This window comes from Leptonychotes weddellii, chromosome 1 (assembly GCF_054177405.1).
Source record: "Leptonychotes weddellii isolate Sample4059 chromosome 1, ASM5417740v2, whole genome shotgun sequence".
Taxonomy (NCBI): domain Eukaryota; kingdom Metazoa; phylum Chordata; class Mammalia; order Carnivora; family Phocidae; genus Leptonychotes; species Leptonychotes weddellii.
The window spans coordinates 122,247,473-122,263,829 of NC_138369.1; the positions used below are offsets into that span (position 1 = coordinate 122,247,473).

At 41.2% G+C, this 16,357-nt stretch overlaps 1 protein-coding gene and 1 long non-coding RNA gene across 7 annotated transcripts in view; both read left to right on the top strand.

The window, feature by feature from the left end:
* LPP (LIM domain containing preferred translocation partner in lipoma) overlaps positions 1-16,357 on the top strand; it is a 620,294-nt gene that overhangs the window by 437,949 nt on the left and 165,988 nt on the right. For all 6 annotated transcript variants that reach the window (XM_081831395.1, XM_081831379.1, XM_081831402.1 and 3 more), the window contains one exon: positions 14,788-14,914. In XM_081831395.1, the coding sequence (XP_081687521.1) occupies positions 14,788-14,914 (127 nt within the window). The remainder of the gene's footprint in view (positions 1-14,787; positions 14,915-16,357) is intronic.
* LOC145723564 (uncharacterized) lies at positions 2,991-10,798 on the top strand. The gene is made up of 2 exons (XR_014148731.1): positions 2,991-5,045; positions 5,273-10,798. It is a non-coding gene; the product is annotated as an uncharacterized LOC145723564 (long non-coding RNA).

Sequence of the window (16,357 nt, forward strand, 5' to 3'; positions counted from 1 at the left end):
TGTCATTCGTTGAATCCCTGGATGTGTGGATTCCGTCTTTGTCCCAGACCTGATTAAAATGCCACCCTTTCCTATGAGTGTCCTTTCATCTCCCCAGCTTGAGCCATCTCGTCCGTGTCCTGGCAGCAGTGATTAAACCATTGTACTTTGGATATCTTATTTTTGGAGATTTCCAGGTGTCTCATATTTCCTATTGTATTTCCTAGAGGGCGGGACCCATATTTCAGTTATTTCTGTAGCACTAACACTTATGGGGCACATAGCAAATGTGCTTGGAATAAATGTATTATTTACAGACATCTCCTCAGTTATGTTTAGTTTTTGTGTTATTAGAAGCTTTCTAAGTTGCATCTCATGAGTGAAACAATGTGACTCTTAACATTTCCATGTTACTGTAACATCTAGTTTGCCAAAAGACTCTTCGTATTCAAGAGACACTGAAGGCTGAGTCACTAATATTAAGCCTTGTCATGAGGGTTGAGGCATAGCTGAATGACCTGGGTCAGTCACTGCATTATATTTTTTGACTAGAAAAGGAGGGGAGTCAGGAATAACTTGCTTCCTACCTCTTACCCTGGAGAGTTAGAAAGATAGAGATGGATATAGAGCTTTTGGTGATATTCATGGCGATGTTATAATAATAAACCTTTGCATGTTTGTGGCACTTAATTATATCAAACCATTTCATTCTGATTGGAGTGACACCTTGGACCCCGTTCTTCTGCATCTTAATCTCTAGCGACCGGAACTTGGGAGACGTTTTCTAGGATCAGTGTGGTTGGGCACAGATCCTAGCTCTTTCTCATACCCGCTCTGTGACTTGGAGCACATTATTTAGCTTCTCTGTGTCTTTCCTCATCAGTAAAGGGAGGTAGCAAAAGAACTTATGTGACTGGATTACTTCAGAGTTAACGTCCAAGGAGAGAATGTATCGACAGAGTAGTGACTCCACAGATGTTATTATTGTAATCCTCAAACATTGTATAAGACCCGAGATGAAGAAAATTCTCAACACGTGACAAGTGTCTCTGAAAGGCACGGCATTAAAAAATAGGATCTATGGCAGGGGAGAGAGGAGGGATTAAAGCCTGAGTAGGACTCTGAGCTCTCCTATAGCAACAAGAAGCTCAGGGGTCTGCCTGAACTGAGGAGAAACACCCTTTGCTAAGTCGAGGAGAAGGAGCCTTGCACGAGGATGGTACCAGCAGAGCCTGACAGAAACCTCTGTGGACCACATCTGTTTGTACCAGCTGTTGTCAGCCTGTGTAGGCTCGCTGAGAATAACAGCAATGATTTTCACTGTATAGCAACTTCCATCTTGGGATCTCAGAATGCTTCATAAATGTAGATTAGGGCTCCCAGAATTTTCGCCAAGAATGAGCATACTTTATGGGGCATCAAGAATGCATTGCTGTTCTCAGTGAATCTTTCATGACAGAAAGTGAACTAACTAGCTTTGGATTAGACTTGCTTCCCCGATTTGAGCTTTCTTCCTGATTCTACCACTCCTCTTCTAGGTGACCTTGAACAACTCCATTTCCTCCCCGACCCTCAGTTTTCACTTTATAAATAAAGGGACTCCTCTACCACTCGGTGACCTCTAGTATGTCTTCAGTTTCTAAAATTCGCAGATCTGCAGGGGATCTGGAGTTTCCTCCCAGATAGACTACTGCTTGACACATTTTGGAAAGGCTTTAGTTCTTGTAAAATGCATTACTTTCATAGTATTTTATCCACGGCTAGGTCATAACCCAGCAGAAAAAAATATTACTCTGGTCACTAGAAAATGGCATTATCTTTTAGTTTTTCACATGAAAGTGCATTCATGTCTTCTCCATGCGTTTCCCTTTACCCACCTTTAAGTACAGTGCTACTTATCATCTCCTTTTACTATTTTAAGATTTGCCATTAACACGCCAGCTTGTATCTGAGACCGATGAAGTAAGTAGTCTTTTTTTTTTTCTTTTTTTAAGTAAGTCATCTTTCGAAGAGCAGTTCTACTTCTCCCACTAAATCGTGAGTGAAGATATCAAAATTGACCGTGCCTCTCCAAGTCCTGTACTCGGTCCATCTGCAGCAGGATTACCCAGGGTGTTTGCTATTTTTTTTCTCAGTTGCCATCTTTCTACAAGGAGGAAATATTACATCATAAAATGTAGTATTTGTGCTTAAGAAAGGTTCCTTTGATAGTTCAGGATTTTGTAATATATGATTAAATTCCCCTAAAAAATCTGGATGCCTGGGTGGCTCAATCGGTTAAGCGTCTGACTTTTGGTTTTGGCTCAGATCCTGATCTTAGGGTCTTGAGATCGAGCCCCACATCAGGCTCTGCGTTCACACTCAGCACGGAGTCTGCTTGAGATTCTCTCTCTCCCTCTCTCTCTCTCTCTCTTTCTCTCTCCCTTTGCCCCTCCCCTCTGCACTCCCTTTCTCTCTCTAAAACAAATAAATACATCTTTAAAAAAAATTCCCCTAAGAAGTCATAAAATCCCTCTAATAAGATGCAGATGGGTCAAGCAGCTAAGACAGTTTGTGTGATGGTTAAGTGTGTACTTTCTGGAGTTGATGACGAGATTCAAATCCCAAATTCCCAGTTCCCGTGAGGATCACCCTATTGTAAAATCAGAATAGTAACCATCTGATGGGGTGGCTGTGATGAGTAAATGAGTTGATGTAAAATATTTTGAACATTGCTTGGCCCCTGCTGAACACTCAGTGTTCTTGTTTATTTTCAGTCTCGTCAGTTATAAATTGGTAAATATTATAAATTAAACCCTTATGCATTTCAGTCTTTCAGAGTTTATGGAAAGGGATATTCCTTCAAGAGAATTACTATTATGTGAATCATGGTTGATGATCAGTTAACAATAAGAAAGCTGCTGGTCTTTACATTCACATCAGAGTGTGCTCGTTTTTCCCTCTGCCACTGTACCGATGAATGACACTGACTCATTCATATTCCCTGATCCACCTTCACTGCCACATTTGAAAGACATCCGTAGCTCAGATGTGACAGATTGTTTGTGAGCATTTAATACAAGTCATGAGCCGCTGTTAAATATTAGCACACACCATGTACCATTTTAGGTATTAGTCACAGTGGCCCTGACATGGGGCATTCCCTCTCTCCTGCCTGCCTCCTAACCCCATTTACAGATGCAGAAGCTAATGCTAAAAGACGTTCAAAAAAATATTATACAAAAGAAGCGATATAACTTGGTATTTGCACCAGCTTTGTCTGCTTCTGAAGCCCACACTTTCTCCATTACACCACAATCAATGTTTCTGAAAGTAGAAGGGGCCACATTGGTCTCCAACCTCTGATATAATTAGTATCATGCTTTAATCAGTGAGGTTGACTGTTTTGATTAACCTTTATGATAGATTATGTAAGTTTCGTATTTCTAAATGAATATATAGAGGCAGCTGTAAATTAGTGGAAAAACACTGAGCTTGGATCAGAAGACTCATGTTTAACTCCTGGCTCTGCCACTTATTATAGTCACTTAAACCACTAACTTGTTTTGTTTCTTGGTACAGAAAACATGCTCTCATGCTTTGGGAAGCATTAACTGAAATCTAGTGTGCGTGAGTGTTATACCGGGGTTCTTTGTTGGCTGTAAAGGACAATAGAACTACAAAGTGTTTTCTCTCTTTCCCTCAAGTCCTAAAATCAAGCCCCCTGATCCTTTTGGAATGTTTTTGGTCTGCTCTAGTCCACTGTCACCTTTCTTTCCTCTGAATCCATATTATCCATTGATCTGTTCACATGATGTTTATATAGCATAGCCTATGTTTAAGGATAATAATAGTTTCTTAATTAGTGCAAGCAGCTAAATGAGTTACATGGACCTTCTCATTGAACTCATGAGGCAAACCCAATTGACCCCATTTTATGATTTAGGCAACACATATTTAGTCAACTGAAACATCTTGCCCCAGGTCACACTGTTGGCAAGTAGAGGATGTGGGATTTGAACCCAAGCAGGTAGGTCGCCCCTAGAGCCTATATTCTCAGGCATCTAAGCCATACTGACTACTATCAACAGTCAATGCTTTGCTTCATTCTTGTATTTCTCCTTCATGAGCCTTGACTGCCTGACTGGATTATGAATTCCTTGAACTGGGTGTCTCTCAATTATCTTGATGATTGCCTTAATACCTAATTACTAGTATTTGTGGATAATTTAATGTAGATTTCACCAGAGGCTATAGTTTTCCACACCGCTTGAATACCCTAGAAGCAGGGACTTTTGACTCCTTCTTCTTTGTCTCCAGCCAGAAGCTAATCTTCTCACAATGTTGAACTACTTTGATTTGATTTTCACGGGTCAAGCAAAAAACTTTGTCTCTGTGATTCTCGCGGAGACACTTTGCCTGCCTCCCCGCCAAGGCCCAGAAATCCAATGGGATCAGTGCGTCTGTCAGAGGGCATGCGTGTTCGCTGCCGGTGGCTTTGTTACTGAGCAAAACACATGCCCTTTCTTTGCATCCAAAGTGCTGTGGATCACTGAGCAAGAAGCTTTCTGACTCAAATGAAAACCACCTTGTGTTAGGTGAAATATGGGGAGTTAACCATTTGTTGGCTGGCGTGCATTTCCCACGAAAAACTCAAAAACAGCAATTTACCTCAGCCATGGAAAGTGATGTGCCAAGTGTCATATTTGCATATTAAAACCGAAAAACTGATTTGCATGTTATTTCAGTGTCTTGTGTCACGTTCAGGCATCTGTCAAGCCCACTAGATAGAAACAGCTTGTACAGTAGGAAAGTGTTTCTGTGCATATCAGGACTGAAAATCTAGGTGCTTTTATTTTTTTCAACAAATTGTTCCCACCTTAGATTCTCCATTCCCTTCTGGCTTCGTATGTGAAAATACTAAAGAAAAGACAGAAATCCCATGTTTTATAAAGCCTACTTATTATTTTCCAAGGGTCATCCATGTTTACTATATTCAAGGTAGATCATTTAAAAATTACTGGGCAAAAGTTTACTCATAATCCCACCATCCGAGCGTGAGCTATTTTGGTATATATTTCCCTCTAGTATCTGCTTTTTTTTTTTTTTTTTAAAGAATTCTGTCCATCTTTTTTTTTTTAAAGGTTTTATTTATTTATTTGAGAGAGAGCACATGAGAGGGGGGAGGGTCAGAGGGAGAATCACACTCCCTGCCGAGCAGGGAGCCCGATGTGGGACTCGATCCAGGGACTCCAGGATCATGACCTGAGCCGAAGGCAGTCGCTTAACCAACTGAGCCACCCAGGCACCCTAGTATCTGCTTTTTTTATACCTACCCACATAGACACATGTGGACACTCTCACGTATATGTTTTTATACATCTGTAATTATTAGGTGTACTATTTTAATATCTTGAGAACGGCAAGAACTATGATATCATGATAATGGCAAGAATTATGAGACAGTCCAAATAATGATAAGGAATTGCTAAAACCCCATTTTGAACACAGTGGATTAGAACCACCCGTCAAGGAAGGAGCCCTGATAGGAGGCACACTGTGGTGTCTGATACAGCTTTATGAGAATGTAGCTTCTGGTTGAGGATGGCTTTTCTGTGGGAGAGTGTGTTGGGGTAAGATGTTTCTTCCCACTGTTGGAGAAACTAGCTTTTTCCATTGTTCCAGGCAACCATATGAAGATGAAAGGTTTTCTCAGAAGTCATAGCAGGGCACTAACTAGTGGGGCACAGCGAAGACCAAGACCTGGTTTAGTTTGAAAACAACCTTGAAGGACAGTTCCTTCCCATAATCAAACTTTTATATCTTGTGTCTCATTGAGGTGAAACATTCCAATGGAAATAATGTAATTGTCTTGCCTTTGTTACAGCCAATCCCTTAGACATAACATACAGAAGGCCAGATTATGGGAGTGAAAAAACCTGTGGGTTTTAGCTATAGTATTGTAGAAATAGGTTCTTTTAGCCTTGGGTAGAAACAGTGTATATAAGAGGGGAGTGAAATGAGAGAGATCTTACCACCCCACAGAGGCAACTCACTTTCTCCCTTAAGGAGGGCTGCCTGGGAGCACTGACGTGGGAGCTGTAGCGTCGGTTGGCAAGAGGTCTTTGGACTCACTTCTCCCTGACGCTGAGGCTCTGGGTTTCCTGCCTCTCACCGTTCCTACTTCTTACCTGCCAGGTGGGACAGCATCTGTAGTGGTGCCTTTTCTGCCTGAAATTCATCACGGCAGGAAAGCATGAGGGAGGCTACCTTGTTCCAAAGAGCCAAACATGAGAGCCCTGCTGTACAATTTATCTTTTGGTGCCAAAGGCTAGAATGTGGGGCGGTTGACCATTTGGAGAGCCAGCAAGGTGTGTGTCCACCAAATGTTGTATATTTCAAGGTGTGTAGTTAAAAGAACTCAGAGTGATTCCATCTCTTGCTAAAACAGTTAGGGTGAAATTGAGATATACTCCGCTGAAGTGCTCTATCAGCAAATATAGAGCTCAAGAGAGAGTCTTACTCTGCAGACATTCCACTTCCAAGAAGAAAATCATCTTTGTTAGTGGTTTGTAAGCTGTCCTTCCTGGTAATTAGAACTGCCACTTATGTGATGTTTAATATTTTACAAAGGTTCCTCATATGAATTAGATATTATTAACTTCCAGTTGCGGGATGAGAAAATCCATAATAGAGAAACAAACACCAGGGAACTGAAACGGTGCCCCAGACGTCAGGCCTGGGAACCAGCATGCTCCATGCCCAGGCACTCTGGAGGCTACCTGACTGAGAGTGGTGAGTGTGGAGAGGGGCCACCTTGCTCTCTGCTCAGCCTACATCACCATCGCTCCCTGTGCGCAAAACAACACACGACCCCTTAGTGGACGCCAAGTAAATTCCCCCAATTCCCACTGCAGTGACATCTACCACGCTATAATTCAGAATCATCCATCCTTGGCTGTGACTCCTAATTTGGCTGAAGAAAGGTGATTTAGAGGCATCGATGCATGGCACAGGAAAGAGAATATGAAAAAGAGGTTGTAAGAAAATCAAGCTTTTGAATGTTGAAAACTAACTGGAATGGGTTTCAAAGCTAGAATCAACTTTTTCAAGTCAACATTTCTCAGTCTTCTTCTTTGTGGCCTTACCATTCATTCTCCAAGAAAATGGAACTTAAGAATAGGAGAACTAAGAGCACACTTTTCTGCTCCCCTGCAGCTGTGAGGAGTATCCATTTATGGGTTTCTAGTTGTTAAGAGGCAGTTCATCCAGCCCCTTCCTTCCCTGTGGCCCACTGCTTTTAACCCAAAGCAGAGTGGGTATGCAGCAAATCTTCTGCCCTTGGCCTGAAAGGGTGCTCCTTCCATTAAAAGTGAGACGTTGAGAGTAGAGTATGATAATTCAGTGAGAGTCAGAAAGGAGAAGCAGCCTCAGGAAATTGCAAACTGCAAACTTGACATAGTTAAATAGAAGGGGAACAAAAAGAAGGAAAATATCAGAAATATATTTTTTCTGGCAGGCTTTCAGCTCCAAAATGGGGCTAATTCTACCTTTTGAAAGAAGATAATTTCAATGTTTCTTTTTTCAAGAACACATAATTGAAGTTATTTTCCTCTAAGAGAAGGAACCTCTTGTACATCATTACAAATGGACAAGAAAAGTGAGCAGCTCTGGTCCCCGAGTGATAGAGTATTCATTATCATGTAATCTCTCTGAATATCTTGGCTGTCTTTTCCCAGTGTTTATCTGCTGGGGCGGTGCTTTTCTGGTAAGGTTCAGATTTGTACTAAGTTCAACTTATCTAGCACTTTGTAACTAGGCAAAGGGTGGTGGGTAAGGACTCGCAGGAGACAAATGGACCCACTGTGAGGTCAGAATCAGAGTAACTCAAGAGGCTGACATGATGACAGAGGGTGGGTCGCCATTTTGTAAAATGGATCCTTAACACATATATTTAAATAGTTAAATTGGTGGTGACAGAGATTCAAGGTGGTAGGTGTTCTCCTTGGGGTCTTCACTGTTTGTACCCCCAGTGCAGGCTGTTTGCTGTGCTTCCTTTTGTATTTAGGAGGGCTGGGGAAATTCTTTCTCCACCCAAGGAGGGCTGGTGGTTGGATAGGGTGTTGAACCTTTGTTCTTGATTTTCATGCACCACATGTAGTGAAAGTTCAGTAGGCTGAAGAAACCCTGTGACCTGCCAGCCACTTACTCAGATTCAGAATGCTGAATGAAGTTCTAGGTTGTTTCAGGGGATGCTGACAAGTAGTTTAAATCCTCCTGTAAATGGAAATCTCTTTAATGATGATGTTTCCACTTACTCAGTGTGTGTCTGTTTTTATAGACTACAAAGTACCCGAAAATAGGAATTATCTGTGATTTCCCTATAAATATCTGTAATGATATGTGCCCTGCATATTATGGGCACAAAAATAAGATAGGGTAGAATCAAAGGAATCTTTGAACACATCATTTTGCACAGAATGCTACTAAGGCTCGGGGAATAGAAATGATTTGATCAAAATTACTGGACCAGCTAAAGGCAGAACACGGATTAGAGAGATAAATAGGTCCCTCTATGCTTATGGGTTCCTATGTAAGAATATATAAAACCCTTCAAATACCGTCAAGTGATATATAAATATGACGATATCCTTATTTGTGTTCTTCTTAATCTGGCAGTTCCCTTGCTCACAGAGGACTCTGTCCATACTCACTTTGTTTGCAGAAACAGTCCTGATTTTTGCACAGTCTCACCCATAACTTTTACCTGGGACCTAGATCCAAATTTGGCTACAGTATTCATAATAAGCCTTCCCCAGAATATTATAAGCTGGGCTGCTAGCAAGAAAAGAACCATGACAAAGAGGAACCAGTTGCAGATGCTTGGACATTTTCCATTTTCTGACACTCTTGTGTCAAGAAAAAAAAGTGTTTTTTGGGGGGGGGGAATTTTTTTTACTATAAAAAAGGGGACATAAAGGAAAATATAAAGAGAAGGAATATAAACCACTCTCCCATCATTTTCGACCATTAACCTTTGAGCATATTTCTTCCCAGTCTCCCTTGAAGAGCAATTTGAGAAAGACCAGCCTGGGCAGTGGATAGCTGTCCACAGAGTATGCTTCTTCTTTCTTGTGCCTCCCATGGCCACATCTAACTGCAAGGGAGAGTGGAGTCCAGCTGTGTGCCCAGAAAGAGGAGAAAATCGATTTTGGAGAGCAGTTAGCAGTCTCTGCCTCACTTAGTAACTATCAGAGTCCTTAAGCATATTAGCCATTAAATTGCTCACAAGTACTGTGCTATCTGGTTACATTTTTTAAGGCGTCATTAGACTTGGTGTTCGAAGATGTTGCCAATATGTATATTTCAATAACGTGACTTTGATAGAGTGAACACCCGGTTTTAAATCTCCTGATGATTCTGTGTTGCCGACAATAGTCTTGACATTGACCACAGGTCATTTCTCTAGCCTCATCTAGCTCTGTTCCTCCCCTATTTCTTCACATTTTTTTTTCTAATATGCATGTTCTTTTATACATGCTATTTTTAGAATGTCTTGTCTTCTCTCTCTCTTTCTTTCTTCCATTTGTTGAAATCCAACTTATCCTTCAAGATCAAACTAAGAGGTAATAGCTTTAGTGATAGCCTTCTCCCATCTCAGATCACTGAATTCATCCCTGTGTTTTAGTATTTACACTTTATTGTGCTTTTCTATTTTCACGTCTCTTTCTTCCTAAACTGTGAGTTGTCAGGGTGGGGGAATCAGGAATAATTTGAGTTTAAAATGATAGTGCCCGACACTTGGCAAATTCTTAGGAAAGGCATGTTTAAGAGAATTTTGAGGCAGTCTTCTGAAATTCATTTTTCAGTAACTCATCTGTAGGCCATACAGTGCGTTTTGCCCCTTCTAGGAGTTTCAGGCATTTCAAAGAACATACCTATTAGTGATTAATATTGATACTTAGAAGAATGTCTTTTTCTTAGAAAAGGCTCGAGGCTTTGTTTATATTTGCTTTGCAGGACTTTCGTTTCACTATTTAGCAGTAGACCTCTACTCCGAAAAAAATCCAAGTCGCTATGGAAGAATGGAGTAGAAGGGCGTGTAGATGCCCCGGGCACTGAGAACCAGCCACTGCCATGTCGTTGGGACATGCCCGACTCAGCACAGTGGTGGCAGTCAGGACTCCACTGATTTTCAGGGCTGGTCCGAGATGCCAGGCTGCTCACTTTCCCTCTCTGGGCCTCACCTTGCTCACCCTAAAGGAAGATTCCTTGTTACACGGGGCTGTTGCATAAACATTTGGATTACGGGGATGTGAAAACAGGCACCCTGCAAAGCATCACAGAAATGCAAGGAATTATTATGATGCCACAGTAACTATACTGCTGATCCTGTGCACATCTCTGCGTTTGAAGAAATAACAAACAAAAGAAAGCAACACATCCCTTCCCGGCCCCCACCCCACAAATTTTCAATCATGTTCTATTACCCAGACACAATGCTGGAAGCTGCTTGTTTAAAAGATACATTGGACAGTTGCCTGCCTTTTCTTAGGACGTGTAGAGTCTCTAACACTCCTGAGAAAGAGAAATGAAGAGGGGTCTCTTCACCCCAGGGAGAAAAGCCCTAAAGTACTTAAAGGACTTGAACCTCAAAGAAAGGCCTGGGCTGCATCTTCCTTCATGTGAGAGATATGCGGGACACTGAGGACCCTGTGTTTTTAGCAATTTGTTTTCCATGGATGTTCAGTTTTGTGCACTGTTTGGGGGCAGAGGCCAGGGGGCGTTCTATGGCCAAATAACGTTCACAGACTCTGGAAGACATGTTCTCTTGGGGGTCCTTCCTCATAAGAAAAATTAGGAATCCAAGGTTAGCATTTATATGGGATTAGAATGTAAAAGAAAAGGAAAACACCTTTCCAAATATGTTATTTCAGAAACCGTATCTCAAGCAAATAGGAAGTATTTGGAGAATAAAAGGAATGATATATTTGTCTTAAAATCTGTGAAGTCCTGACAGTGTAAATACTTTGAAAGAAGGACCTCTACTTGTAACGTAAGTGTTAAGGGTAGAATCGAAATTGCTGGCAAAGGACGCACCTGGCTGGCCTTCTTGCTGCCTTTCTTGATGTTAAAAGGGAAGCAGATACAGGAGGCCCAGACCATGATAAGCCGTGTCCATTCCCTGAAGGTCTGCCCTAACACTGGGAGCAGGAATGATCAGAGTTTCCTTAATAGTTGTTGATTTAAATTAAAACAGCCAATGCCATTATTACTACAGGTAATATTTCATACATGTCTCCACTTTCTCCATGGGAAGCAGTGTTTGATTGGAAAAACGCATGGCATTTGGAGTCAGATGACAGCCTATTTGGGGCTTAAGTTCTCTCCTTATTGTAAGCCTAGAAAACAAGATGTAGGTCATTTTTCCATCCTTGTCTTCAGTTCTGTCAGGTGAACTGGGATCATCCCCTCCCTCAGAGGTGGGTTGGGATCCAAAGAGAGTCCCTTTGTTACCATGGTTTGAGGAAGCAGTTAAGCTCTCTACAGCATGAGATGCAAGCTCTCTGATTTTTTTTTTAAGATTTATTTATTTATTTTAGAGAGAGAACGAGAGCATCACACAGGGAGAGGCAGAGGGAGAGGGAGAGAGAGGATCTCAAGCAGACTCCCCACTGAGCATGGAGCCCAATACAGGGCTTGATCTCAAAACCCTGAGATCATGATCTGAGCTGAAACTGAGAGTCAGACGTGTAACCTACTGAGCCACCCAGGTGCCCCACAATTTAATTTTAATCCTCACAGAGACTGTGAGGTGGCGTTGACAAGCCCGTTTTATAGAAGGAAATCTGAAGTGACAAAGAGTTCACAAGGTCTTCTAAGGACACCAAGCCATTGCCAGAGTTAAACCTCTGTCTCCAACTCTCATGCCACTGCCACACAGTATGTTCCTTCACTCTCTGGCCACATATGTTTTAAGATAAGCTTCCCACCTCACCACCTCATTCCAGTCTCATAGCTCTCCCATCCTCCTTCCACTCCAGAGAGACCTTTCTAATCTGATGAGCTCCCCTCCCTGCTGAAAATCCCCACTTAGGTTTCTGTTGCCTGGATGTTCCTACCTGAGGGTCTTTAGATATGTTCCCTGTAGCCTGTGAGCTTCCTGAAATTGTAAGTAAATTTGGTGTGTCTTTTTATGAATGTCAGTCTCTGCCAAAAGGGAGTTGAGCGCATCAGATTTTCAGAGTTGCCTGTGGTCTCACACAGGGCCTAGAGCCCCTGGCCCCTAGAAAAGACCAAAGTGCCCAGGATGGCATGTCAGTCATGAGCTGGCCCTTCCTTTCTCTCACCTCTTCAGTTTTAAACACAGAACCACTTGCATTTTTCCCCACTCACACCCAACTGTGTCCACCTTCAGCCTTTTGCTCCTCTCAGAGCTCCCCCTTGACCTGGGTTAGCCCATTCCAGGGCTTTGCTAGTATCCAACCTATCTTTATCACTTGAATTCATTGCATTTGAAAAGTTGTATTTCATGGATTGCAGAAGTCGAATTACATACTGTAAAAGAAACACAAACTTAGAAATTAAAAGGTCCTCAGGATTCCAAACCCAGAGATGATCCCCTTTAACACAGGAGTATATGTCCTTTCAGACTCTTCTCCCTACCTATATAGAGAATAGTAGATAATTAAACTGTACTTACTTTTCAAAAATGGGGCCATCATTTAGATTTCCCATCCTATCACTGGATCTGTCCCTTTGATAGCATGGCTACACCATCTTCTTTCATACTTACACAGATAGATTTATAATGTTCTCTTAAAACCTGTTCACATTCCATTGTATGTATCTATCATTGTCCATTTAAGTAACCTCTTACCCATGGACAGATAGTTACACTGTTACTTTTGGTTCCTTCTTTTTCCACATATAGTTCCTGTGACTGGCCTTGGTCAAATAATTTTATGATTATTTCTGCAAAATTTTCCTAGAAGTGGATAACATCTGTGCTATTGAATATTTAATATTACTAGCAAATCACTCGTCGAATGTTCAAATGTTATTTGCACTTTAGAGGAGGCCTTCCATTGAACATTTAATGTTTATTGAATAAATGAGTCTAGGATGGGCCCCTGTGCTGGGTTTATCATAACTAGCTCTGCACTGATCTTTTTGGGTGTCAGATTTCCTTATCTCACAATGAATAAGAGATTTCGGCATGCAGCTCTATTTTTTGTCTTTGTCACTAGCCATATGTCATAGTTTGCTCACTGCTGTCCATTCTCCAATCCAAATTGCCCAACAATGAAATAAAAACCCAGGGTAAGATTAATAACCAACATAAAAAATTCTTGGCCTTTTTTGGCCTTCTGTATGTCTATATTCCAACTTTCTACCCATTTTTTAAAAACCTAAAAAACTGGAAAATACAGAGAAAAGTCCAAAGTAAGTGCCAATTAACAACTTCACATATGTGTAGAAGGCATTTTATGCCTCAGACATCACACAAATAATTAATATGCATCTTGGAGTGGTGGAAATAAATGTTGGTAGTAAGGATAAAACATTTGTACAGGGATTTATACTTTACAGGATTTTCACATCCAAGAACACATTTGCTATAGTATGGATAATAGGTGAATGAATATGCAGCTTCAGGTTTTGTTGAACTGATTCTTATAAACTGTTCATGAAAGGAGAGTCTCTTGATCAACAACTTAAGAATGCGTAAGCATCAAGGAAAGAACATTCTCACAATCTCAGCTCTCCCCATCAGCTATTGTGGATGTCATTATTAACTTTTTGTAAGTTTTTTTCTGTTACAAGCACTTTGAATAAAGATGGTGGGGTGTGATATTGGAAATGGGCAAAGCTATAATGTAGGCAAAGGGAAATACAATAATAAGTTCCCTTTTATTTACATAGTGCAAAGCTATTTTACATCTGGCACCTGGCCTTCCTTCTTTCTCTACATACTTCAGATTCTTGGTTGAACGTCTCAAGTAATCTTTCCCCTGACACTTGATTCCCTGACATTGCTATAATTCTGGCTCACCCACCTATTTAAACACCAATCCAGCATCAATGCTATTGATGTACCTTCCCCATTTGGTACATGGCTGTTTGTAGTCCTACGGGGAGAAGCTACTCAACCTCCTTAACTGGAACACAGGGTCATTCACTTTGTGCACCCCTGTGCCCCATAAGACCCAACTCATCTCCTACCTCAAGTTTTATACATGGTGCAGAAATATTCAACTGCCAGGAGCCCCTATGCCACTTGGCCTTTTTCTCACCTGAATGTAAAAAACTTCCACCTGTAAGTTTCCTGCCCTTTAGCTGAGTAAGTCCTAGTCTGTATCTGCCTCTCCTCTGGAATTCTTCCTTTCGGGCTTCAGGAGAGGTCCCTTTATGTACCCTGGTTGTGCACTTTCTATAGTTGCTTTATCTTTAATTATTGAAGGACCTGAATCTCTCACTTGACCACAAACTCCTTAAGTCGGGGAGGGGGGAGAATCAACATACCTTGTTTTTATAAATATACAACCGGTACATAGTGACTGCTTAGCAATTGTTGAATGAAATGAATCCCTACTGTTGTAAACATGGATTTCTAAAGCCCAATAGATGACTCATCTCGATAAGACAAGTGGATCCTGTAAGATGGTTTGTCCCAGGTCAGACCCTGAAGAACTGATAAAACTGATTGTAAACCACAGATCTCTTAATAACCATGTCCAGTACTTTTTTGCCTACAGTGCAAATACTGTGTGATTGTCTTGATTGTCTAGATTGTACTTAAAGAACTATGTGTCTTCTGCCTTTCAGGGTGGACAAACAGGTTCCATGGGGCCTCCAGCTGTCCCCCCCTCGTTCCGCCCTGAAGATGAGCTTGAACACCTGACCAAGAAGATGCTGTATGATATGGAAAATCCACCTGCTGATGAATACTTTGGTGAGTGGGGCCTAGAGCTGGTTTCTGAAGTAAATGCCTTCTGTTTTTCTTAATTATTAATTAAGAGTATTATCAGCTCCACTGGTAAAGGATTTGAGGCTGGGTGCATTGGAGTTGGTGTGCATCTGCACACAACAGAGTGTTCTGGAAATTGGTTTGTGAGACCGCCGTAATTGTGATATCTGTTTAGCTCACACTAAAAGTGCAAGGGTCCTGTGCAGTTTCTTGAGATACAAATGTGATTTCAAAACAAATTTATGACAACTTAAAAGCTTCTCCTTAGGCAGAAATAGGGTTTCTGTGTGTGTTCAGGTTCCTCACTGGTCTAAATATTTATATACAAAATGTGGAAGTGAATAGGGTCTAAATTCTGCACTCTCAATTCTTCCCCTATGCGAGTTTGGGAAACGATGTTCCTGTTGTATTTTTTTCAACATTCTCCCCTCCAAATCTGTGAATAATTATGAATGGTTATTCCATCCAGTCAATGAGGGTAATGTGAATTTATGAACTATATGTCAATTATGAGGTGTTACGGATACATAACCTGTCCTCAGGGAGGTTGTAATTATTCAGAAGAGATAAGAAAAAACACATGAATAATTACTAATCTTGGTAGAAAGCTGTAAGAGGCATGAGAGAGGCTTATGTGAGATACTATAAAATTTAAAAGCTCTATTCACCAGGAGCATCGGGAATGCCTTATAAAGAAACTGGTGGCACCTGAACTTGGGCCTTTTAAATCAGTACCTCCCAAATTTTCTGTGATAAAAACTATTTCCTCCCCGATCTGTTGGAGGCCAAAATTTGTATAGAGCACAATTAAAATTAATTACTAAGAAAATGAAATGAAGAGAATACAAAATGGAAGGCCAAGTTTTACCATTATGAGATTTAACAGGAATAAATTACCCTGTTGAAGTGTTACCCTCTTTCCTAAATACTCCCTCTCTGTTTTTGTACTCTGTCTCATTGCAGGGTGATAGACATTTCTTAGATCCCCATCCATGGACCCCAGTTTGAGTAGCATCACTGGAAGGACATGTAGAGAAAGGAGATTATATTTGCGGGGGGAGGGAGCAGGAGCAAAGACATAGAGGTGGAAACATTACACAGAGCTTTCTTTCACTTCTTCAAATATTTGCTATTTTCATGTCTTCCCCTTGCTCCCTGTTTGGGAATGTGTAATAACAGGTGAACTGAGGGCACTGGTCCAAAGCCACACCATAGATGGAATGGGATAGGATATGAAAAACATGGCATTGATTTGTATATAGGTATAGGACAACAGTGGGAAAAAAGAATTCTGGTTCTGGTCCTTTCTGTGCCTTTGACTGGCTAAGAATTAGTGAAATGTTCCCCATCTGCTTGAGCCCCATTTCCCACCTTGGTAAATCAAAAGTGTAGAGCAAATGTTTTCTAGAATTTCTTTCAACACTAGTA